The sequence below is a fragment of the Xyrauchen texanus genome, chromosome 19, assembly GCF_025860055.1.
Source record: "Xyrauchen texanus isolate HMW12.3.18 chromosome 19, RBS_HiC_50CHRs, whole genome shotgun sequence".
NCBI classification, from domain to species: Eukaryota; Metazoa; Chordata; class Actinopteri; order Cypriniformes; family Catostomidae; genus Xyrauchen; species Xyrauchen texanus.
This window is the reverse complement of record NC_068294.1, coordinates 3,250,996-3,276,276: the sequence shown is the minus strand read 5'-3', so window position 1 is coordinate 3,276,276 and position 25,281 is coordinate 3,250,996. Positions and strand designations below refer to the sequence as shown.

The 25,281-nt window shown below is 41.7% G+C and overlaps 1 protein-coding gene across 1 annotated transcript; it reads right to left on the bottom strand.

Moving 5' to 3' along the window:
- Positions 1-325: 325 nt before the first annotated feature.
- LOC127659500 (uncharacterized) lies at positions 326-23,784 on the bottom strand. The gene is made up of 3 exons (XM_052149356.1): positions 23,256-23,784; positions 22,438-22,635; positions 326-1,113 (listed from the first exon to the last, which is right to left on the bottom strand). Exons 1-3 carry the CDS (start codon positions 23,680-23,682, stop codon positions 710-712), a joined length of 1,029 nt encoding a protein of 342 aa, XP_052005316.1. The 5' UTR covers positions 23,683-23,784; the 3' UTR covers positions 326-709.
- Between the last annotated feature and the right edge of the window lie 1,497 nt (positions 23,785-25,281).

Sequence of the window (25,281 nt, the reverse complement as noted above, 5' to 3'; positions counted from 1 at the left end):
GTCGAGGTGTTGGATGAGAGAAGATATAATGGCATCTGTGCTCAATGGCAATGCTTGAATTCTACTCTATTTGTATTGGGTTCTTGTTGGAGTCATGCAAACCAACGGACAAGGATCTGCTTTTAGGGTGAAAAGGTACAAGAAATTGGGAAGCTTATCAGATCAGTATGTGTGTATGTGCGTTACATCTCTGAACACAGACAGAGAGCATTTTATTAAAAGCCAACTTTCACCTCTTTATTTCTGAAAAATAAAAAATAACTTGAGAAATGATACAAATATGACAGCCTTTTTGTACACTTTTGTAGACTTTGTGTGCGTTACCCTAATGCCATCAATACTGGTTTCTATATAACCTCCCCAAAAGAAAAGCATAGTTTGTTGAAGTTTTTTATTCTGAAACCGTTCACAGTTAAGTTTGTGAATAAAACTAAATATAAATATCATGTATGTGTCGTACATGTTATTTGTAACATATATTTAAATTGAAGAGTAATTGATTACTTGTTTTTTGGTGGGTTCTCAATTCCAAAATAACAATAATCCAATCCAAAAAATAAACAATAAGTGTTTTTTATAGAAAACACTTTCTATAAAACATACATTTTACAAACTAGTCTAATAGAGGCTCAAAATACATCCTAAAATGCATATTACAAATATTTTACAAGTTCTGATAGTCTTTGAACCCTAAACCTAGAGTCTTTGATCACTGGTTGACGGTCTCTGATATTTGATTGTTTAAATGATCTTCAGGCAGAGGATGAATGTTTGATTTTGGGCTATGTGCTGGTGGCCAGTGCTCATCTGGGTTCACATGAGGATATGTATTAAGAATATCTGGGGGTGTGTACGTGGGCTGGGGATTGGACTGTATATTGGGAGGGGGCTGGGGTAGTAGGCTTCTTAAACCAGCAAACAACTGGTTCACTAAGGTCTCCATAGAGCGGGTGTGTTCAGCAAGCACTCTTGAAATGAGCCGTTCCTCACGGGCATAACTCTGCTCTAGTTGACGCTCTAGCCACATGTTTTGTGACAGTTGCATTCTTTCCAGAAAGTCTTGATACTGCACATGCAATGTAGTGCAACAAGTTCTTCTGCGTTTCAACATACCTGAACAAAACAAAGAGAAAAAGGGATAACATTATCACAATAAACTGGCCGCAAAAAGCATCTGGACACTTAAAGCTGAAGTGTGTGATTTCTGCTCCTCTAGCATTACCAAATGGAATTGCAAAAACAAACATTGTTTTCAAACAGCTTTACAGAATACTTTTCTCAACTTCAATTGGTGGTACAAACAGATAGTCCTGCTCTGAACTCACTGGACTGGCTGCTCTAACAAACAGAAGAATGTTTTGATAGCTCCACAATCTTAAAAACGCTATAAAATCACAGCAATTTCATTAGATTTAGGTGAAATTAACCTGCAAATGGATTACTTAAAGTTAACTCTGCATGTTACACATAGTGGATTATATTCCTCTCCCTGTGTGTGCTCTTACGAACCATGTATCCTTTGAACATTTCCGTGTTCTTTATTGTGCATTGTTTATTCCTTAATCTGAACGTCTGCTAGCTGCCTTGAGACATCACACAGGTCACATAAACACAACACATAGAGACAGTATCACCTAGATATCATATAAAGACTGTGTCTGTTCCCCTTGAAAATAAATATTGAATATAAATCATATAAAAGATAGGGCTACTGAACATTAGATCTCTTTCAACCAAAGCACTAATTTTTTATGAAATTATTACAGATCATAGATTGGATTCGCGCTGTTTGACTGAAACCTGGCTAAAACCGAATTAATATATTAGTTTAAATAAATCTACTCCCCCAGGTTATTGTTATAAACAAGAGCCTCATCTGAAGGGTCAAGGAGGAGGTGTTGCTGCAATTTACAGTGAAGTTTATGGTGTTACTCATAGGACAGGATATAAGTTTAAGTCTTTTGAACTAATAATACTTAATGTGACAAATAAATAAATTATCTCTGTCGTCTTTTGCCCTTGCTACAGTATACAGATCACCACCCAAGAAGAACTTGATGTAATAACAGAAAATATAAATACAGTCTTCTCTGGCACTCTTGATAGTGTCGCTCCCCCTTGATTAAAGAAAAAAGCCCTGCACCATGGTACAATGATCACACTCATGCTCTCAAAGGGAGCAACTTGTAAAATGGTGGGCAAGTGTAAGAATACAAAATTAGAGGTATTTCACGGTGCATGGAAGGATAGTGTCTGAAGCTACAGACAGGCACTAAAAGCTTCCAGGTCAGCATATTTTAGCAAACTCATAAAAAATAACCACAACAATTTTAAGTGTTTATTCTGTACTGTGGCTAAATTGGTTAGGAATAAAGCATTGACTGAACCAGATATTCTGTTGCAGCACAATAGTAATGACATTAATTTCTTTATTGATAAAATAGAAATGATCAGAAATAAAACGTGTTATTATGCAATCAACTGTCACTGCACGACAACAGTTTCTCATAACTTTCCTCACAAGCTTCTTCAATCCTTCGCTGTCATAGGTCATCAAGAGCAAAGAAAATGTATGAAAAAATCAAAAGCCACAAAATGTATGTTAGATCCAATACCAACTAAGCTCTTAAAAGAGGTATTCCCTGTAATCTCAGAGCCGCTTCTTAATTTTATTTTAGGACATGTCCCAAGAAACTTTAAAATGGCAGTTGAGTGACTTCAGCCAGGTCTCCTAAGCAACCAAATTGGCCCGGTTGCTAGGGTGAGTAAAGTCACATGGGGTAACCTCCTTGTGGTCGCTATAATGTGGTTCACTTTCGGTGGGGCGTGTGGTGAGTTGTGCATGGATGCCATGGAGAATAGCGTGAAGCCTCCACACAAGCTATGTCTCCGTGGTAACTCGCTCAACAAGCCACGTGATAAGATGCACGGATTGACGGTCTCAGACGTGGAGGCAAATGAGATTCATCCTCTGCTACCCGGATTCACTACGTCACCACGAGGATTTAGAGTGCATTGGGAATTGGGTATTTCAAATTGGGTAGAAAAAGGGGAGAAAATATTTTTATAAAATAAATAATTAAATAATTAAATAATAGTTGTATTAATAACCCCAGTGAGCAAGCAAGGAACACAAAACTCCATAAGATGTTGATTAATGGAGAATAATAACCTTGGGAGAAACCAGACTTACTGTGGGGGCCAGTTCCCCTCTGACTAACATCATGAATATAATGCCAATATTACTTATTTGTGTGCAGTGCAAGTAAGTGTTAAGGTCCAGTGTTTATACAAAGATTTTGTATGGACTGTAAGATTAATGACTAATGTCTCTGAAGTCCATCTGGATCAACTGCAGAAATTCACATAGATGCAATAGTCCTTGTTAGTTGGCTGATGAAGGCTTTTGTTGGCAATTAATTGATGGTCAATGTATTCCATTTCAAGAGCGTGGTCCATCAATAGATAAAGAATGCAGGCAGAGATCAATAAGGTGCATCCGCAGTTCATCCTCTGAAGTCCATCTTAAAAGACTGAAGTGATATATGGCTAGCACTGCCTGTAGTTTGTCGTCATCAGCGATAACCTCGGATATGAATGACATTAGGTAAACAAATAGAATAATATTAGTGTATATGCCATTCAATTTATTGCAGAGTTATAGATTATGAGAAATGTTTCTGTGAAATGTCTTCAGTCTAGAATTAAACTGAGGGAGTGTGTCTGCATCCCAAACAGTTAGGGAGACTATTCCATAGTTTAGGAGCCAAAGAAAAAAAGGATCTACATCCTTTTGTGGATTTTGATATTCTAGGATCTATAAACAGGCCTGAATTTTGTGACCGTAATGAACATGATGGAATATAGTGTGACAGAAGGTCACTTAAGTACTGCAAAGCTAGACCATTCAAAGCTTTGTAGGTAGTTAACAGAATTTTAAAAATAATACGAAATTTAACAGGTAGCCAATGTAACGACGATAGAATGGGGCTAATATGATCATATTTCTTAGTTCTAGTCAGCTCTCTGGCAGCTGCTTTTTGAACCAATTGAAGTTTATTGTTTTAACTTGAAGGACATCATCCCAGTAATGCATTACAATAATCTAGTCTTTAAGTCATGAACGCATTATTTAGTTTTTCTGTTATGTTTGATTTCATTGATACACTGCTAATTTGGAGAATTGTGATATTTCGTCAGGTTTAAAAGAAATATAAAGTTGGGTAATGTCAGCATAATAGTGGAAACTTATTCCATGATTCTTGATAATATTTCCCAAGGGAAGCATATATAAGGAGAAAAGCAGAGGCCCTAAAATGTATCCCTGTGGCACTCCATACTTAACTTTTGTTTGATTTGACAATTCCTCATTTACATAGACAATGTAGTAGTTGTCTGATAAATAGGACCTAAATCATGCTAATGCAAGTCCACTAATGCCATGATAATTCTCTAGCCTATTCAAGAGAATGTTGTGATATATCGTGTCGAAGGCAGCACTAATATCTAAAAGCACTAGAAGACAAATGCAGCTGCGATCAGATGATAAGAGCAAGTCATTTGTAACTCTGGTAAGTGCAGTCTCTGTACTGTGATGGGGTCTAAATCCTGACTGGAATTGTTCATATATACCATTTCTCTGTAGAAATGAACATAGTTGAGATGACACTACCTTTTGTAGTATTTTCAACATAAATGGGAGATTTCAAATCTGTCTATAATCAGCCAATTCTCCAGGATCAAGCTGTGGCTTCTTTATAAGCAGTTTGATGCCCTGGATTCGAACTCATGACTCCAAATTGTAATCAAATTACACAATGTTGACTCAAAGACTTTAAAGATATTACAAATTAATTGTAAAGCATGATTTTCTGAAAAGCTGTTTTGAAACTATGTGTGTTGTGAAAAGCGCTATAAAAATAAAAATGACTTCCAGCTATAAAAAGAAACTTAACCTGTTAATTTGCGCCCCCACTCTTGGTGAGGAACGTGGTAAATACCCAAAATAAAAGGTTTACTGATCATCAGTCCCTCTGACTACACACATAATCAAGGACTCTTTAGAAAGTTAACACTTGAGACTATACTATGAAATCTTAAAAATGACTCAGTCTGTTACTAACACAGAGATAAAATTGTGTATACACACACACACACAAAAAAGAAAAATATAATATTTCACACGTATTATGAAATAAATACAGAACACAATGCTGTGGGATAGACACCTAAAAACACAACAGGCTAAAGCCACAAGTCTTACCAAGCTATGTTTCTAACTGATAGGTAATACTAGCAAAAGTTTGCTTTCTGTAAGCCTTTATCTTTGCATTGCACACATTTCTGCTAGGTGCATGGCTACCTTTGCGGTTTGGGACTTAAATAAGTATTAAATGTACTTACAGATTCCCCGTTTGAGCCACTAGAGGCAGTAAGCTTATGGATACGCTCTTTGAAGACTGTGCTGCTATTCACTTTGGCTTCAGTCAAACATGTCGACATTCAAGCCTTGTTGGTCAACAACTCTTGCTAAAGAGTTTGGAATAGGCATGTCAAAAGCCATTCTTAAGATCTCAACAATTCAGTGAACACATAATTGTCAATCACCCAAAATAGATTAAACATAAGAAATCCATGTTCATGAGTTGTTGGTTATAAGAAGAGATGCACAAAGTAACCAAATGTATTGAATAGCCCACATCTTTACTGGCTGTCACTGGTTCTGAACAGTACACAGGCTGGCACATGACCTTCTATTGAATGCAGAGCATCAAGATGATAAGTTTTAAACATAAAGCAAATGTAATAAAGTAGGTCTGTATTTTTTATTGTAATGCTAAACTGTGTAATATAATACCTGTTTTAACTTAAGATAGCCTACCTAATTTAGAGTTAAAATAAATACACATGCTAATCTTTTTTAGCAAAAGCAATTTTTAAAAGCAATGTAGACGAAAACTATTCAACGTTTATTTAAAATTATATGGGGTACTTTTACTTTGCATCAAAGTACAAATACACGCATTTGTCCAGCCAATGGGATTGTAGCCCGCACAGTGCACGACTTTATGCGCGCGAAGAAGTTGGGAGGGACTGCATAAAAAACGACGGTTATTCCAAGAAGATGGCTGTCTTACTCCTGACGCTGTCGACGGAGGATCTTCTTCAGAAATTGAAAGAAGCCGGAGTAAATATCACCGAAGACGAAGCACAAAAATTCAGGGGTATGTTTAGTTTTAAGTATTGTGAAAATCCGTTGGTTCCCTTTCGAGTTATGTGCACTTGAAATAGCGTCTGTTGCGTTAGGCCTAACTTAACGTTACTGACGCGTGAGGGAAAACCTTTCTTCGAAAATACTGGCCTGACAAAACCAACGTATTGTTATTACACGTATTTGTATTTTTTTTTAGCCTTAAATTAAGATATAACTTTTAGCATCATTTACAACGTTACTCTACCGCGAGACAGTGCTTGAGACGCTGTCAGTGGTGAAACGGCCTTAGAAACAGTTCAAACCAAACCCATCGCGTTTTGTGTAAAAAAAATAAAAAAACTATATAAACCAACAGTTTATAAATTCTGTTTCCCCAGAATTTTCTTACAACTCTAACCTAACGTTACCCGTGTTCACCCCGGACGCGAGCGAACGCAAGGCCTGCTTCTATTTTAACGCTTCTAGTCAGTCTGGAATTAAATAATTTACGAATATCATCCGAGTTGATTTATATCAGTTTTATTTGGTAAGGTTGTATATTAAATAACGTTCTAAACGTTAGTCCATGAGAGTGATCATTTAGTCCTGTCAGTCATCACGAGCGAACTGCGTATGTGAAACTCGTGAAATAAGTTTCTAGTCTTTGAGCTGCTAATTTAAATAAGTTTGCTTATAATCATACACTCAGAAAAAAGGTACGTTTACCCTCCCTGTACATATTAAGCCTAACGTTAGTACTTTAAGTACATATTGGTACCTTTTAGCTTTTGTACCTTAGGGTACTGCCCCAGTGACAGCTTTGTACCTTTTTAAGGGTAAAAAATATACACTTAAGAGTTTGTACAGAGTTATTATAGGGTGTTTTTCTAAATTAAAGTCATATTGTATATTGTATACTGATGAAGTTCCATTGTAAGTTTAAAAGTTGTTTTAAAAAAAGACATTGATTTTATTTTTGCTCTTAAAACCTCAAGCTCATATTGATCTTTCTTTTTTCAGAAAATGAGGTGGATGGGGAAACAATAGAGTGTGGCCTCACAGAGAACATGATCTCATATTTATTTCAAGTCTCCTTTAAAAAACAGTCCAAGTTCAACAAATTTGTACATGAGATGAAGGAGGTGATAACACTAACACTGGAGCCAGTGCCAGCAGAATCCCACCAACAGACTTCGACTACAGAAATGCAAGTATTACATTGACTATTTTGTATTATATTTGTGCTATGTTTAGTGGTCGACCGATATAGATTTTTTTCCTCTGATCTAACTAGCGCGCAAAATTTAAAGGGCTGAAGAGAGAAAGATTTTGTTTTTTGATGGGGCAAGTGAAATAGTCCGACCAGATAAGTAGCCCGATTAAAGAGCAACATGCAGGTTGAATTTATATCTGAATTAATACTTTATAATGTCTGCAGAGGTCTTTTAAAAACACATATGTAGAAATTACTAATGAAATCTCATTTGATGTAGAGATTTTGATGAAAATGTGCTAGGCTCTGGAATACGCCTTTCCCACTATAGCAACGCGTCATATGACATAGGGCGAGGCAAATAAAAGAGTTCTGTCATTGTTGGGTGTTGATGTAGTTAGAGACAAAGTTTTAGATCGAGTTTTAGAGAAGCCATAATGGTAAATTATTGTGTTTGTGCTGGTTGCACGAATTCCAGCCTGTCAGGACATCGTGTCCATCATTTTCCTTCTAGGAAAAACAAGGCTTTTCGGTCTTAGGTGCGTTTTGTGCAGGTGAAGAGCAGACTTCACTGCCGCGTCTGTTACCACACACTCGGTCGTTTGTGGCGCACATTTCACTCCGGAGAATTATCGACCTGGAGATTTGTTGGAGTCTCGGATGAGATTTCGGAATAAGGACCACGTGAGGCTGATTACTGATGCTGTTCCCTCGGTGAACTCGATGGAATCAAGTCCACCGTCAAAGTTTACCCTGGATTTTGGCGCGGGCGGGACTGGAGGACCAAGTGCTAACGTTAGCAGACATTCTGTGCAACGAAAACGAGCACTTAGCAGAGTAAGTCTTACTTTTAATTATTTTAACTCCTTAATTTGTGTAATTTCGTAATAATAGTATAATATTTTTATATAATATATTTTTTATAATATTAAATATTTAATATTTATTTAGTATAATACAGAGAGAGGGAGAGAGACTGAGCTTTAGGACAGGTTGTCGTAACGTAATTGTCTGCCTTCTGAAATGAATTTAGTAGTTTGCACAATGCTATAGCTATTGGCAGGAAGCTAGCCCAACTCTCCCGTTTCCCCCGCATTTCAATTCAAACTGTTCTCCCGCCGCCCTCCCGTCTGATTTTGTATCCCCGTACAAACTAACGTTATACTCTGCAGTAAATTGCAAGGTCCAAATGTATTAGGAGGCTCATAATTATAGGCCTGTGGGCCATCATAGGCATGTTCGTCCACACCGGAGAACTCGGTTTCTTCATTCGCATCCATTGTAACCTGAGCTTGAACTTGACCAGACTCCCTCGGCCATCGTCACTTCCGGTTAGTGCTTTATAGACGCGGAAGTTATTTTATCACAATTTATCTCAAAATATCGTTAATGGCTAAATATATATTACTCCAGTTCAGAAAATCTAGTTGTTTTATCATCAACATACACTATGCTATATAGGGGTGTCCAACCTGCATGTTGCTCTTTAAAACGTCAATAACAAAAAATAACTAGGGAATCAGTTATTGCCAGTAATTATCAGTATTACTACTAATGCAAGTTCTTAACTACTACCCCATCCTCACTGCAGAAATGCAACAAGTGGTAGACTGCCTTCTGGGTTTGCCATTCCACCCTTTCCTAGAGATCTTCAGGCCAAGCTTGATGACAAAGAACCATACCAGAAGTCCTCTAAGGATAGACACAGAATCATTAGAGTTCTTCATGAAGCCATGATAGAACACACAAAGTCAGCAACTTGAAAAGCAACATAAATACTTTGATACATATCAATGAAGCAATGCTTCGTTGACATGCATTTGAAGTATTATATTTTACTTAAAAGTAATACAAATAAAATATAATAATTTTTTTATAATGGGAGTTTCCAAGGGGCCAATTGGTTTTAATTGAATCTTTCAGGTATCCAACCAATGCAGAATATGTGCAGGTGGCAAAAGCACTAATTGTGAAATACCCTTTCCTAAAGGATCTTGAAGGGAATGGCTATGTAAGTTACAAGGAATGGTAGACTTTACATTATGTGAAAGGACTTTACCAGTGTAAATAGGAGTTACATAATGACATTGTTCCATGAATGATATGTTCTCGATTTTAATTGACAGAAGTTGGTGGATGCGGTTTATATGCGTTAAAAAAAACGCTGTATTCCCTGATCATCTACTATATTTTTCCCTGCATGTGTTAGCACACTTGGCACCAGTCCCTCAAACGCAAATTTAAAGCTGAGCGTGCACCTCATCCATGAAGATGAGCTAAGAAAGAGTAAGGAGAAGTTTGGCCACACAAGGGTGAGACTCTCTGAACAATCTCCAACAGCCTGTCACAGATCTGAGTCAAGGGTAAGTGTATTCCTGTAGTTCAACAGGTTTATTAGTCAAGATCCCAATAAAATTTTACAACTGTACAGTAATTGAATTAGGGCTGCGCAATTGACAAATCATAATTGCCATTACTAAAGTTAAACACTAAATGGGTTAAACTATAGGATCCATTTTTCTTGTTCACTGCCAAAAGACTGCAAAATGTTGCTATGGTCCTCAAGTTAATGGTTGCAATTTCATCAGTGTCTCTTTAGGTCTGCATGACAAACAAAAAAAACTAACATTACAATATTTAGTTTTTCTGCAGTATATATTGTTATAAGAAAGACTACAGGAATTTTCACCAGATGACTTGAATGACTATATTAATCATTCTAAAATGATTAGGGATAGAATGAGTTTGTTGGGTAGTGCATCTGTCATCTCAACCAGAGGTCCCTGGCTAAAACTTTAGATTTTGATTTTGAATTTATTTAATTTTATTCTGGTTAAAGAAATACATAAATGAAGAAAGCCAAAATATTAAATGTCATGGATGTATATTTACTGAGTAATCCACTATTTTGTAGAGGGGGTGAAAATTACCATTTCACCTGAGTTGAAATTGCCAAAAGAAAAATTTCTTGAACTAATTAAGAAAAATTAACAAAATCACAAATTTGAGCCAGGGAAGTTTCTGAAATGTGGTCAATTTGACACTGGATTAACTCATTTGCTCATTTTTAAGGAATTAATTGTGCAGCCTTAAATTTTATATCTCTGTTTTTGAGGTTTAACTTTTTTACCTAAAACCGTAAACATTGCATTAAAGGAACACTCCGACTTTTTGGGACTTTAGCTTTGAAAAATAACAAGGTCATATGAGACACCGGCATCTTTTAACCGTATACATACTGGGAACTATATTCTCAGAAGGCGACAGCACGCACTGAGATAAAAAGGGTATGTATGGACTTATCTAACTCTGGGGGATACAGTGAATAAGCTAAAGTCCCAAAAAGTTGGCGTGTTCCTTTTAAATCCAAATACAAAAAATTATGTTATTTTTAGAACCATCATATGACCCCTTTTAACATTTTCTTTTCTTCTCACAGTTTGATGCTGATACACCATACCCAACCATACAAATGGTAGAAACTGACTGGAAAATGGCTTTCTCCAAGAGGCTTCAAGTCCTTGTCAAAGTGGATGGTGTGGAGGTGTGCAGGGGAATAGGAGTTGAAGAAGGGATAGTTGCAGCATTCAGTGCTTACTACGTTTTCAACTTGGCTTATCCACCCTACTTGAAGAATACATTGACCTTCCTGCAGCATGCCATAGCAAAGATTACTGAGGTGGGTGGCAAGCCCTTTCCAATAACTGTCACCCGAATAATTAATATCCTGTGCTGAAAATGCCACAACCATATCGATGCACAAGGTGTAGGAAAAAAACCTTCACCATAATGAAACTAGTTCAACATGTTGGTCTGGTTCACAACCATGAACCCAATTTCAGCATCACTTGTGGACTGAATAACTGCAAGTCATCTTTTACAATGTACGAGTCTTTCAGGCGTCATGTCTATCTAAAACATAGGAAGCTTGTTCTACCTCATGATGATCTGGATGCTACTGAATACATGGACAATGATTTTGAGGAAATGGACTGTCACAATGATCTGGAGCATACCAATGAGCTACAGCCTAGAACAGATGAAATGCATCCACCTAGTAGGAATGAGCTTTTGACAAACTTTAAAGAAAATCGTATCGGTTACCTAACATAACCTCGGTTCTCTCTAGATGAGGGAACGAGTATTGCGTAAGCTAGCTTACGCTACGGGAAAGATTCATCTTTTCTGAGATATTGAAGCCAAAAAATTATCCTTAATTTTTGTGTCCATTGTCAACGCAGTGCGGCAGCTGCAGACCTTGAGCGGGCTAGCTAGCGAGCTCATAGGTTGCTCTGCGGCAACTGCTGCAGCCTATAGACGAGCTTGGGTGAACTCGCATCCAATGAGAGGCGTCCGCGCTCACTGCATCAAAGCCCGCCAAAATGGGCGTGACTAGAGTGCATATAAGCATAGTTCAGTAGGCTGGGACCCTGGTTTTCATTGAATGAAGCGAAAGTCGCCGTGGCGCTGAAGCACGGCCGGCTACGCAATACTCGTTCCCTCATCTAGAGAGAACCGAGGTTACGTTAGGTAACCGATACGTTCTCTTCACGAGAGGTTCTCTCGTATTGCGTAAGCTAGCTTACGCTCACGGGAACCCATTGTCAACGCCGTCGCGCTCAAGCATCCACTGTATGAGCCCCAGGGAATTAAGGGGGACCCGTGGGAGCCCTTATGAGTGGGGAAATAATATTTGGCCGGCAAGAATGCGGGTCATTGATTGTGTAATACATAAGCACATAGTGGGAAGGGAGCGACAGAGCGGCGGTGCCGGTCTGTGTGGAATGTGTCCCATCAGTGCAGCTCACCAGGGGAGCTGTAGCGTGATTAAACCGCTAGTAGTTTTGCCTGCAGAGCGGGCACTTCCATATTGTAAAATCTGACAAAGGTGGAGGGGGAAGTCCATCCCGCTGCCACACATGTCGTGAATGGAAATCCCGCTGGACCATGCCCACGAGGATGCCATGCCTCTAGTGGAGTGAGCCCTAATGCCCAACGGGCATGGCAGGTCTTTTGACGCGTATAGCGTTTGTAGCAGCAATAGCGTCCACTATCCATCTAGATAGTGTCTGTTTCGAGGCGGCGAGACCTTTGGTGCGCCCTCCGAACGAAATGAAAAGCTGCTCAGAGCGTCTGAAAGCGGCGAAGCGCGCAGTATACAATCTCAGTGCTCTGACCGGGCAAAGGAGATTGGCGTCGCGTTCGCTAACGGGTGCTGGCAGCGCCGATAGGGAAATGACCTGTGCTCTGAAAGGAGTACTGATCACCTTGGGAAAATAGCCGTGTCTAGGCTTTAAAATGACCTTGGAGTCACTTGGTCCAAACTCAAGACACGCAGCGCTGACAGACAGCGTGAAGGTCTCCCACACGTTTGACTGATGACAGGGCAGTCAGAAAAACAGTTTTGAGTGAAAGGTATTTCAAATCCACGGATTGAAGCGGTTCGAAAGGGGGCTTTCATAGTTTCGAGAACTATAGAAAGATCCCAGATAGGAACCGATGGAGGCGCGGGGGTTCATCCTTCTAGCTTCCCTGAGGAAGCGGATGACCAGCTCGTTTTTACCCCATGACTGGCCGTGCACGGGTTCAGCGAACGCCGCAACGGCCGCCACATACACTTTGAGCGTGGATGGGGATCTGCCCTTATCCAGCAGCTCTTGTAGAAATACGAGCAGCGACGACACCCCACATGTCCGCGGGTCCAGGTCTCGGTCGGTGCACCATTTTGAGAACACAGACCATTTTGACGCAAAGAGTGTTCTCGTGGAAGGGGCTCTAGCGTGTATGATGGTGTTTATTACTCCTTCTGGCAGAGCGACGGGTAGTCGTTGATCACCCACGCATGCAGCCCAGCTCTGGGTGGGGATGCCAAATTGTGCCGCGAGCTTGAGAGGAAATCTGCTCTCACTGGGACGGACCACGGCGCTGTCAGTAACAGCTGCGTAAGCTCCGGGAACCATGTCTGATTCTCCCAGCGGGGCTATGAGGAGCACCGAGTGACGCGTTTCCTGATCCTCTGCATTACCTGTGGCAATAGCGAGGCGGGAGGGAAGGCGTAAAGCGGGCGTCTGGGCCAGTCCTGGGCCAGCGCGTCCTCGCTTCGAGAAAAATATTGGGCAGTGAGAGTTCTCTTTGGACGCTAAAGAGGTCTATCTCCGCTCTGCCGAATAGGTGCCATAACGTCTGGACTGTTTGAGCGTGCAGGGACCATTCCCCTGGGGAATATTGTCTCTGGACAGTCTGTCCGGGCCGTCGTTCAGGTGGCCTGGCACGTCGCGTCGCCCTCAGCGGCGCAGGTGGCACTGGGACCAACTCAGTATGCGTTTCGTCAGATGGAAGAGGTTCCTGGATCTGACACCGCCCTGACGGTTTAGGTAGGATACCACAGATCTGTTGTCCGAACGGACCAGGACGTGGTGACCCTGAATGACCGGGAGAAAGCGCCGCGGCGTACTCGACCGCTATCATTTCCAGACAATTTATGTGAAGGAGCTTTTCCTGAACTGACCATAGTCCGAAAACCGGAGAGCCCTCGCGAGACCGCGCCCCAACACGTGTTGGACGCGTCTGTCGAGATGACTTTTCGGCGAGATACAGCTCCCATCGTCACTCCCGCTGATACCATTCGGCCACTGTCCAGGGCTGCAGAGCTGAAATACAGGTCTGAGTCACCTTGATGGGCTGGCGGCCTGTGGCCCAAGCCCGGCGAGACGCCGGGTGTTTAGCCAATGCTGAAGCGGCGCATGTGCAGTAAACCCAGCTGAAGTACTGCTGAGGCCATGTAGCCTAGCACTCTCTGAAATTTCTTCAGAGGTGTGAGGCTGTTCATCTGAAATGACGCTGGCTAGTCAGCTGCACACGGCGCGCGCTGTGTAGATAAGCGAGCCGTCATTGCCACTGAGTCTAGTTCTATTCCAAGGATGGAAATTGCCTGTCTGGGCTGTAGTGAGCTCTTGGTCCAATTGACTGCAAGGCCCAAACTGTTCAGATGACTGAGGAGAACTGTCCTGTGAGACAGAAGCTCCGTATGTGATTGTGCCAAAATCAGCCAATCGTCCAAATAGTTCAGAATTCGCGAAACCCTGACTCCGCAGGGGTGCGGCGCCAGCGTCCATGCGCTTCGTGAAAGTACGAGGTGCTAAGGACAGGCCGAACGGAAGGACGGTGTATTGAGAAACCTGGCCGTCGGCGAATCTCAAGAATGGCCTGTGACGGGATTTATCTGAATCTGAAAGTATGCATTTTTCAGATCGAGAGAAATAAACCAGTCCCCTGGTGCACATCGCGAGGAGTTTGCTGGTTGTAAGCATTTTGAACGGTCTTTTGCAAGCGCTTTGTTCAAAACCCTGAGATCTAATATTGGTCTGAGGCCGCCGTCTTTCTTGGGGACAAGAAAATAACGGCTGTAAAACCCCGACTTCGCTCAGGGAGGCGGCACTCTCTCTATGGCCCTTTTGCACAGAAGGTTTGCTATTTCTGAGCGAAGCATGCACGCTGCTTCCGTGTTCAAAGTAGTTTCGAGCCAGCTCTGAAGCAAGGAGGACGGCGATCGAACTGTAGCAAATAGCCCTGTTTTATTGTGCTTAACACCCATTCGGATATCCCTGGAATATCTTCCCACGCTTTGAAGCGTAATGTTAGAGGGTGAATGGCCAAATCGCTCTGATTGCCGCACACAGCAGCTGAACAGAATGTGTGAGCCGCTTACTGTGCTTATGCTGGACTGCTCGCAGACAGCATGGACAGGCTGTTCTGTGAGTGACTTCCGATTGAGGTGAATGGGGAAAGAGTCACGTCTGTTAAGTGATGCGCAAGCATAGCCACGGGCACGGGACTTACATACAGAGAAGTGTTTGCTGGCCGTGTGACAGAGCGGGCAGAGAATGGGCGCGCGCACGTATTCCTGAGCGCATTTATTGACTCTAACACTCGAGTGGTTCGTAACCACTTTTGAGTGTGCTCTGATGGGGACACGGAACGTGTAATGCTTGTGTGTAGAGGTGAACACTAGATCGTTGGCACATTTTCTACACATAAGGCTGGTCGTGTGACAGAGCGGCCAGAGAATGGGCGCAGCGACGGATTCGTGGGTGCGTTTATTAACCCTAACACTCGAGCCGGTCGTAACCGCTTTATGTGAGTGTGCTCTGATAGGGACACGGGACGTGTAATGCTTGTGTGTAGGGGTGAACACTGAATCGTGGGCACATTTTGTACACATAAGGCTTTATTTTGGGCGCCGTGGAAACGGCGTTTGAGTGCAGGCAAGCGGGTAATATCACCGGCTTGTTGGCTGCTGAATCCACCACTGCAGTAGCCTGAGAGAAGGGGACTGACAGGGGCGTCACGGGACTTACATACAGCTGGCCGTGTGACAGAGCGGGCAGAGGAGGGCAGCGCGACGGGCTCGTGGTGGCGTTTATTAACTCTAACACTCGAGCGGTCGTAACCGCTTATGTGAGTGTGCTCTGATAGGGACACGGGATGTGTAATGCTTGTGTGTAGGGGTGAGCACTGGATTGTGGGCACATTTTCTACACATAAGGCATGTTTACTCTTTACAAGATTTATTTGGGTCGCCGTGAAAACGGCGTTTGAGTGCAGGCAAGCGGGTAGTATCACCGGCTTGTTGGCTGCTGAATCCACCACTGCAGTAGCCTGAGAGAAGGGGACTGACAGGGGCGAAGCTTTGACGGTGGTCCGGCCGTGGCGGGACTGAGCCGTCGTTTTCTCAACAACGCTAGGAGGACTTCGGTTGCTCAGGTTTCAGTACAATCTTAGGCCGAGGCCCGCAGGGGCGGCTGTCTGAGCGCGATCGAGGGCGGCGCCCTGTCGACGCTGAGAAGACTGGCTTGTTGAGCTGGGCGCTGTGAAGAGGCTCGTGCAGGAGGCTGGTCACGTGGGCGGCCTGCAGAGGAGCTAAGCGACGAGGCAGAAAGAGATTCATGGCTTGGGCTCGGAACGGTCAACAATGCCACTCACCGCGGAACCGAAGAGACCGGACAGAGAGAGCGCACGTAGTGCGTTAAGCTTCTCCCAAGTCGGCTAGTCAGATCTGAAACAGCCTCTGTCTGTAAGACGGCCATGGAATGCAGAGCAGATGCGGCTTGGCCGGCGGCGGTATAGGCGCGCCAACACAGGCGGAAGTAGTTCTGCAGGCCTTAGACGGAGCACCAGCTTAGACCGCCATCTCGCGGAGGGCGGGCAAAGGTCGCGGCGTGGAGTCTGTTGGGAGCCTGTTCAGGGGCGGTGACCACTCGAGCCCGAGGCGGTCGACGGCCTGTGTGAGGAGGCGTTAGTTCCCCTCCGACTCGGGCGCGGGTCCTGCTGGATTCCTGGGCCGAGGAGGAGGCGTTTGAGCCTGACCACTCCTCGCTGTCCGAAGCCATGATGGAACAGCCCTTATCCTCCGCTTCTTCGTCCGAGATGGCAGCAGAGCAGCCGCTGGCGGCAACTCGCGGCGTCCGAGTGGGCGGGGAGGGTGAAGGCGATGCCTCGCGGAGCCCTCCCTCGAGCAATCGCTTCTACCACTGGTTCCGGCAGCCTTTGAGAGCGGCGCTTTTACTGCGCTGGCTGAATGGAAGGCGGCGCGGCGTTCGGTCCTGAGCGCTCGAGTCGAGCCCGCGAGGGTCGACATCGAAGCTCCTCGCAGAGATCGCATCCGCCTTCAGCGAGGGCGAGCTCTGCATGCCCTAGTCCCAGGCAGAGAGCGCCAGATGACGTGGCGGTCTCCGGTGCTGAGAGGGGCGGCATGAGGCGCAAGTGGAGCGAGGCATCTTTAAAAAGATGCTCGTACTCTTTGTGAAGTTCATAAGAACTAGCTTGCTTTAAAAGGATACGTCGCCGGATGGCGTAGCTTCGCAGGACGGCTGAAGGTGGCGAAGACGGCCGGCTTCTTCGGCGCTGTCCACGCTTGCTTGATGCCCCTCGAACGGCGACGCGGCTTCCAGTTCAGAGATGCGAAGAGCTTCGCTGAAGAGATGAAAATCAGGGTTCCAGCCTACGAACTACGCTTATATGCACTCTAGTCACGCCCATTTTGGCGGGCTTTGTTGCAGTGAGTCGCGCGGATGCCTCTCATTGGATCGCGAGTTCGCCCAAGCTCGTCTATAGGCTGCAGCAGTTGCCGCAGAGCAACCTATGAGCTCGCTAGCTAGCCCGCTCAAGGTCTGCAGCTGCCGCACTGCGTTGACAATGGATACAAAAATTAAGGATAATTTTTTGGCTTCAATATCTCAGAAAAGATGAATCTTTCCCGTAGCGTAAGCTAGCTTATGCAATACGAGAGAACCTCTCGTAAGAGAACTCTTCAGCTTCATTCTTAAATGTAGAGAAAAAAAATCACATTCCACAGACTGTCCAGCAGGAAATAGTGAATGACATTAATTCTTTTTGTTATTTTAAAGAGAATTACGACTCTTATTACTTACATCTTCAAAAAAATGGGTTCAACATTTTAGAATGTCCTGAAATAAGATAAATGGTACAGTCAAGGGATTTTTTTTGAAGAAGCTTCCAAAATTGTGAGCTCTCCATACATGTTAAAAGAACATTGTAAATCTGCTGATGATAAATTGTTTGTGATCCTCAAGAATGTTTAAAAAGTTAAAATTAAATATGTAGTACTGTTTGGTGAAATGTGTTTTTCTGATCAAATGTTTTAAGGGTATAAAGTTAAAATTTATGAAATGTGTACTGCTAGAAAGATTGCTTTGTCATTCTTGATGTACAAAACTGTTTTAAAAGTAGAAAATAATTCTTAAAATGAGATCTAGTACTGTTTTTTTTTTTTTTTTTTAAACCCTTGTGCATTGTTCCAATTCACTACCCTTTCGCTATGTTCATGGCTGAAAACAGCCACTACTTTAAACTGCTGTAAAAATGTATCAGATTAATAGATTTATCAACCTCAGTCCTGTTCAAAACTACTAAATGTTTAAAAAAAAAAAATCAGGATTTTAACTCTTTAATTGCCAAATTCATAAATGATGTCACTGATTTGGGGAAAAAAACCACAAAATGACTTATTTTCAATATAACATGTGATTGTGGACTGGATTTATTTTTTTTTACCTTTTATCACAGTCTTGGACATGTCAAAGATTACAAACAACATTGGTTTCGATGCATTGTTAGTTTTTGTGCAGCATCAGATTTTAACTTTTTCTCCCTCATTTACTGTTCGTGGCTGTTTTTGCCCCATTGACTTCCATTATAACTACATTTTTTTGATTGCAAAGCCATGACACCATATAATCATGCATTTTTGATTGTTGGTGGTTTTCCCTGTTGGGAAGAGGTAAAATGTAATTTTTACTGTTGATAACCACGTGGCACCATTAACCCTTTAGATAGGCCTGTGCAAAAAAAAAATCCATTTTTTCTGTAAAAAAAAAAAAAAATCTACTCTGCATCAGATTTATGAACAATTTATTATGAACCAAAATGCAACAACAACTTCAAATAAACTGAACAATGGTTCAAGAGTTGAGGATGGATGAAGAACTAAACAATTAAACAAACCACAAACTGTGTGTGTGTTTTCAGTCTCTCCAGCAGGACTTGCAGCATATCACTTGGTGCTCTTTGCAAGTGTGTCCACCACAACGGATGCAAGTGCTGACTGTTCTTTTTTTTGTCCTGTGCAGCACTTGCATGTTCCCCTCTTCTCTTCTGAGCTGCTGGTGTCTGGATTTGTGTCTGGAGGGACAGCTGCAGGAGACTGAATCTCTCTCACCAGTGCAGCAACAACTGGTGCGCGAGGGAGGTGCTCTCTCCTCAATATTGCTGCAGAGACCAGAGAATTTCCCCGCTCTTCTAGGAAAAGCCTTCTCCGAAACCGCTTTGCCTGGTTCCAGAAGGGATCCACAGCTGTGAAGATGACATATGCATTATATGCCGAGACGTCCATCATATTAAAAAATAACGTCTGTGGCCACCGATTGGTCCTCCTCCTGCAGCTGTAGGTGCCGACAACCTACAAAAATAAAAGAACAAGAAAAGAATAAGTACAGATTTCATAATAAGTATTTTTGAAACTGCACATGACAATGAGAATAATCATGCAAACATTGTCTCCTAAATTTATCTCTAACAAGCACATGAATTCAAGTAAAATTAACAGGAATAGGATGCATGTAGTAACAAATGTGTAATGGCACATACCTTGTCTAGATTGTCGACACCTCCCTTGCAGCGGTTGTAATCTGCGATTATCTCTGGCTTCTTTTTTGGTCCCTCTGTCACCACAGCCTTGTGCTGATGAGGATCACATTCCTCCCCCGTTTCGGAACGTAACTCACAGCCGTGGTGTTCTTTTTGAAGGCGAAGACGGTGGAGAGGGCAGGTCGTCCTTTAGCCTGCACCAGGTTGGGTGGCAGCTCTGGTTTATTTTTCCTGATCGTCCCGACCAAGGCTATTTTTTCCGCAGAAGCTCCTGAGCAAGTGAGTAGGAGGTAAAAAAGTTGTCACAAGTGACCGTGACGCTCTGGAGTCCTTCTGTCATCTCCATGACAGCACGCTTTCCCTGACCCACCTCTGCAGCATTACCTGTCTTACCCAGGTAAATGTCACCTCCAGGCATAGGATGTCGCAACATCAGCAGTCACCCAAATTTTTAGTCCATATTTGGCTGGTTTTTTTGGCATGTACTGCCGAAAGCTACATCTCCCTTTGAATGGCACAAGCTGCTCATCCACTGTGACATCTTTGCCAGGGTTGAATAGGAGGGGAAGGCGATGCATCCACATTTCCCACAGGGATCTGATCGGGGCAAGCTTGTCCTCTCTACGGCGAGCTGGTCTCTGCAGCTTGTCAAAACGCAGAGCTCTGCTGATTTCATGGAATCTTGAGAGGGACATGGTGGCTCTAAAAATTGCATGACCACTGCGATCATCCCACAGGCAACGTGTGGACTCCCCTCTGGACCTGTAGACGCCGGCCAAAATCAGTAGCCCCATGTAGGCACGGAGATCTGTGGAGTCCACCCCGGTCCAGTTTCTTATTGTGTGGCGCCCATGGAGGTTGGTCATGCTGACAATGAGGTTAATCATCTCCTCCGTGAAAAACAGATTAAACACAGAATCCATGTTCTGGACCCTTGCGATGGCATAGCGCGTCGGCCCTGGAGTCACGCCTCTGGCAGGCTGAAGAAAGGGAGTTGTCTCCGCATTGGTGGAAAACCACACTTCGCCGTTTCTTCCAATCCACCCAGATCCAGGATCCTTCGAATCCTCCTCGCCTTCTGTGGAAGCTAGAGAGGATGATGAGGGTGCCACATTAAAATCAGGATCTGACTCTGCTGAGTATGTGTTGTCAGAGGGAGAAGACAATACACCCTGCAGCTCGCTGGAGGGTTCAGACTGCATTATCATCTCTAAAACTTCACTACATGTCAAGCCCTTTCTCATGTTGCTTGCTGCTCTTCTCACCATCAAATGACCAGCAGGCTTGCATGCAAGTGTTTAAATCCACTTGCTTTGTTTTTGTTTAGTCTGCATTTCTCACCATCAAAAGGCACTTTGTTTTTGTTTACTCCATGTAGTTCTGAGAGCTGAGGTGCATGTTTTGATTTTCTCAGACGCAACAAGGTGAGTTCTCACTCTCTCTCTCTTCTCTCTCTCTCTTCTCTCTCTCTCTGTCTCTCACACACACTTTAATATGCTATTATACTCCATATAACTCCATGTAAAAGCCAGAAACTAAGCTTTTTTTTTTGCACAGGCCTATCTAAAGGGTTAATGGTGCCACGTGGTTATCAACAGTAAAAATTAAAAATTGTACCTCTTCCCAACAGGGAAAACCACCAACAATCAAAAATGCATGATTATATGGTGTCATGGCTTTGCAATCAAAAAATGTGGTTATAATGAAAGTCAATGGGGCAAAAACAGCCACGAACAGTAAATGAGGGAGAAAAAGTTAAAATCTGATGCTGCACAAAAACTACCAATGCATCGAAACCAATGTTGTTTCTAATCTTTGACATGTCCAAGACTGTGATAAAAGGTAAAAAAAAATCCAGTCCACAATCACATTTTATACTGAAAATAAGTCATTTTGTGTGTTTTTTTCCCCAAATCAGTGACATCATTTATGAATTTGGCAATTAAAGAGTTAAAATCCTGAAACATTTAGTAGTTTTGAACAGGACTGCGGTTGATTAATAGATTTATGCCAAAAAATTTGAAAAAAATATTTATCTGATACATTTTTACAGCAGTTGAAAGTAGTGGCTGTTTTCAGCCATGAACATAACGAAAGAGTAGTGAATTTGCCCACAGTGTACTGTTGAGTTTTTGAAAATTTTCAAAGCATTTTCCTAAAATATGTTTGAAAATAAGATTTGTCACCAAAAATCCATTTGCTGAAACACGGAGAAAGTTATGGCCAAATTACGACTCAACAACACCCCCTAGTGGCTGAAAACATCCCGAACAGCACACAAGGTTAAATTAAATTTTGTGATTCTTGATGTTAACATGTTTTATTGCATGGTAAAAAAAAAGGTTAATGAAATGTATTGTGCTGATTTTGAAAAAAGCTTATAATATTTAGCTTAATATTCTTACTGTTTACAATTTTTTTTAGAGTAAAAAGTTGAAGGAAAAATTGCTCAATATACATACACATTGTGATAGTGCTTAAAATATTCATGCTTCGAAAAATGTGATAATGTAATAATTTTGAATGTTTAATAAATGATAAAGTGCATTCTGGCCTTTTTAATGTGCTGTATGGGGTACAAATTTGCCATCATAAGGTACAAAACGCTTGTCACTGGGGCAGTACCCTTAAAAGGACAAAATTGCACCTCATAAGGTACAATTTAGTCACCAGAGGTACATATTTGTCTTTGAAAGGTACATACTGCAAGGGTACTGATATGTACCCATGTTAAAGGGTACAACGGGTGTACCCTTGAGGGTACTGCCCCAGTGACAAGCCATTGTACCCCTAAAGGTACAAATTTTGCACATTTTTTCTGACAGTGTATAATGTAGCACAATTGTGTGTCAATTTTTTCTGTAACCTTGAGCAGGAGGTTGGTGGGAGGTGGATGGCTGGGTACAGGTGTTGCTCTCTATAGAAAAGGATGGTTGGGTGGATGCGGGGCTTTCTGTAGAGGTAGAGCTCTCATTTGTTGGCTGTGTGAGGATGAGGGGTTCATTTTCTGTTTTCACTGACTGGATTTCTTGAATTCCACCTTCCACATCATCCACTCCATTATCTTATACAGACAGACATTTAAGGTTAGCAAATCATAAAGCTCAAACAACTAAAAACAACTTTTATTAGAGTTTCTGCACATTCTTTATTTAAGCACTGTCATGCACTTTACAGTTACTTCATGCATTATTTTATTTCAATTTATGTTCTAGCCTTCATACTTATTCTCTTCATTATAGTAAAGTTTTAATTAACTTCTGATTATAGATGATTGTATTTTTATTTGCATTTGTCATTATTATACAACTTTGAATTAACACCGTGGTTAATGGTCATTTTTAGATTCCCTTTTTATAACCATAATCTAACATTATCTACCATAATCTAACAATATTTTTTTCTAGAAACATTATGTTATCCTAGAAAAAAGTATGTGAGAGTAAATAGAAATAGAAGTATTTCCACTAGTGCTTGGACACCACTGTATACCATGGTACTATAGTATTACATTAGTCATGTACCATTGTATATTTCCAAACACCAATGTTATTACAACGGTACAAGACCAAACAATGTTAATACAATGGTAATTTATTTTTAGTGTAGCACAAAGCCACAAGTACTTTATAGTGGCTCATGGGCACTCTGAAGGAAATATACGCTGGTTACAATGTAACTCACCATCATCGTCCTCATCATCATCATCACATTCACCATCCTCAAAAATGAAGCATTTGCTTTCCGATAGAGGGGATCCGTCTTTGAAGTCGATGTCAACTTCGGCTTGGTTTGACATCGCCAAAGGTCTATGTCCAAAAATTTCTTCCATTGTATCAAAATGCTTAAAAGCTGCATTCGAGCTGGTTTGATTTAATTTTTTTGCCTTATAGTAAATGGATTTGAGTGTTTTCCAGCGGTGTTTCACCTGATCACATGAGCGGACAAATCCAGCCTGTTTGTGTTTAGCACAAACCTTCCTAAAAATTAGACTGTTGCGGTTCTTACGCCCGTCTTTGTAACGATCTATATTCATCTCTTTTAATGTTTGTAAAAGAAAATCTGTCTCCTCCTCGCTCCAAAAATGCGTGCTTCTTCGAAAGCTTGACATCTCGCACTGCTGCCTGGATCTCACAGAACTCACAACAACTTTCTTATGGACATAATAACGTGATTATATGAAGCAAAATTCAGATTAATGTCAATTGTTTGATTCGGATTATTTACCGCACTCGAATAGAGAATGGTGTCAATGAGGCTGCTGTGCGTACGCCCCAAACGACCACAGCAAATCACAAGGCTCCGTCCCGCCCCCAGGCTTTCGAATGCCCCAATACGATTGGATGTGTTGTGTTCGGCAGCCTGTCAGTAAATATTCCGGGCACCTTTCTCTGTCCTCTGCAATCGGATTATAGCATTCACGTGACGCGATATGGCCCAAATACTTGAGTTTGTAAACGCACTCAGTGAATACACATATTTGTTGAGTAAAAAATTGGTTATGAAACCTACCGTTTGACAACATAACGTGACATGTTTGCTTTTAATATTGCTACACTGACCAAACTGGCAATGCAAATGAACTTATTAATAACATGTTGGAGAGAACAAGAAGATATTAGTTCGAACTTGCAAGCCAGTGTGTATTTTTAACACTGTATTAAAGAATATTAATTATTCATTATTTTTTCAAGTTCAATGACAAATCTGACTTCTTGATATTAAAATATTACTGTTTATAAATTAAACACATTCTCTGATTAAGCGGCATTAATACAAATACTAATTAATTCATGCATTCAATGCATTAATCTGATCACAATGTAGAGTCAGGACATTACTGATGTAAAAAACAGCACCATCACAATTTGAAAAATGTCATTTTTGATCAAATCTAGACAGTAGCATCAACATCTTATCATTGAGTAATCATGCTAAATTGATCATTTGGTACTAAAAAACCACTTGCCATTATATTAAACACCGTTGAAAGATATTTGGTTCATAAAATTAAGCTGAACATTGTCTTTGTGTTTGTTTTTGAGTTGCCAGAGTATGCAACATACTGTCATGTCTTAAGGTCAATATTAGGTCAAAAATGGCAAAAAAGAAACAGCTTTCTCTAGAAACTCATCAGTCAGTTATTGTTTTGTGGAATGAAGGATATACAATAGTGCTTGAAATTGCCAAAAAACTGAAGATTTCGTACAAAGGTGTACACTACAGTCTTCAAAGACAAAGAACAACTGACTCTAACAAGGACAGAAAGAGATGTGGAAGACCAGATATACAACTAAACAAGAGGATAAGAACATCAGAGTCTCTAGTTTGAGAAATAGACGTCTCACATGTCCTCAGCTGACAGCTTCATTGAATTCTACCCGCTCAACACCAGTTTCATGTACAACAGTAAAGAGAAGACTCAGGGGTGCAGGCCTTATGGGAAGAATTGCAAAGAAAAAGCCACTTTTGAAACAGAAAAAGAAAAAGAAAAGGTTCAAAGAAACACAGACATTGGACAACAGATAATTGGAAAAGAGTGTTATGGATCTTAACCCCAATGAGCTTTTGTGGGATCAGCTAGACTTTAAGGTGTGTAAGAAGTGCCCGACAAGACAGTCACACCTATGGCAAGTGTTACAGGAAGTGTGTGGTGAAATGTCACCTGAGTATCTGGACAAACTGACAGCGAGAATGTCAAGGATCTGCA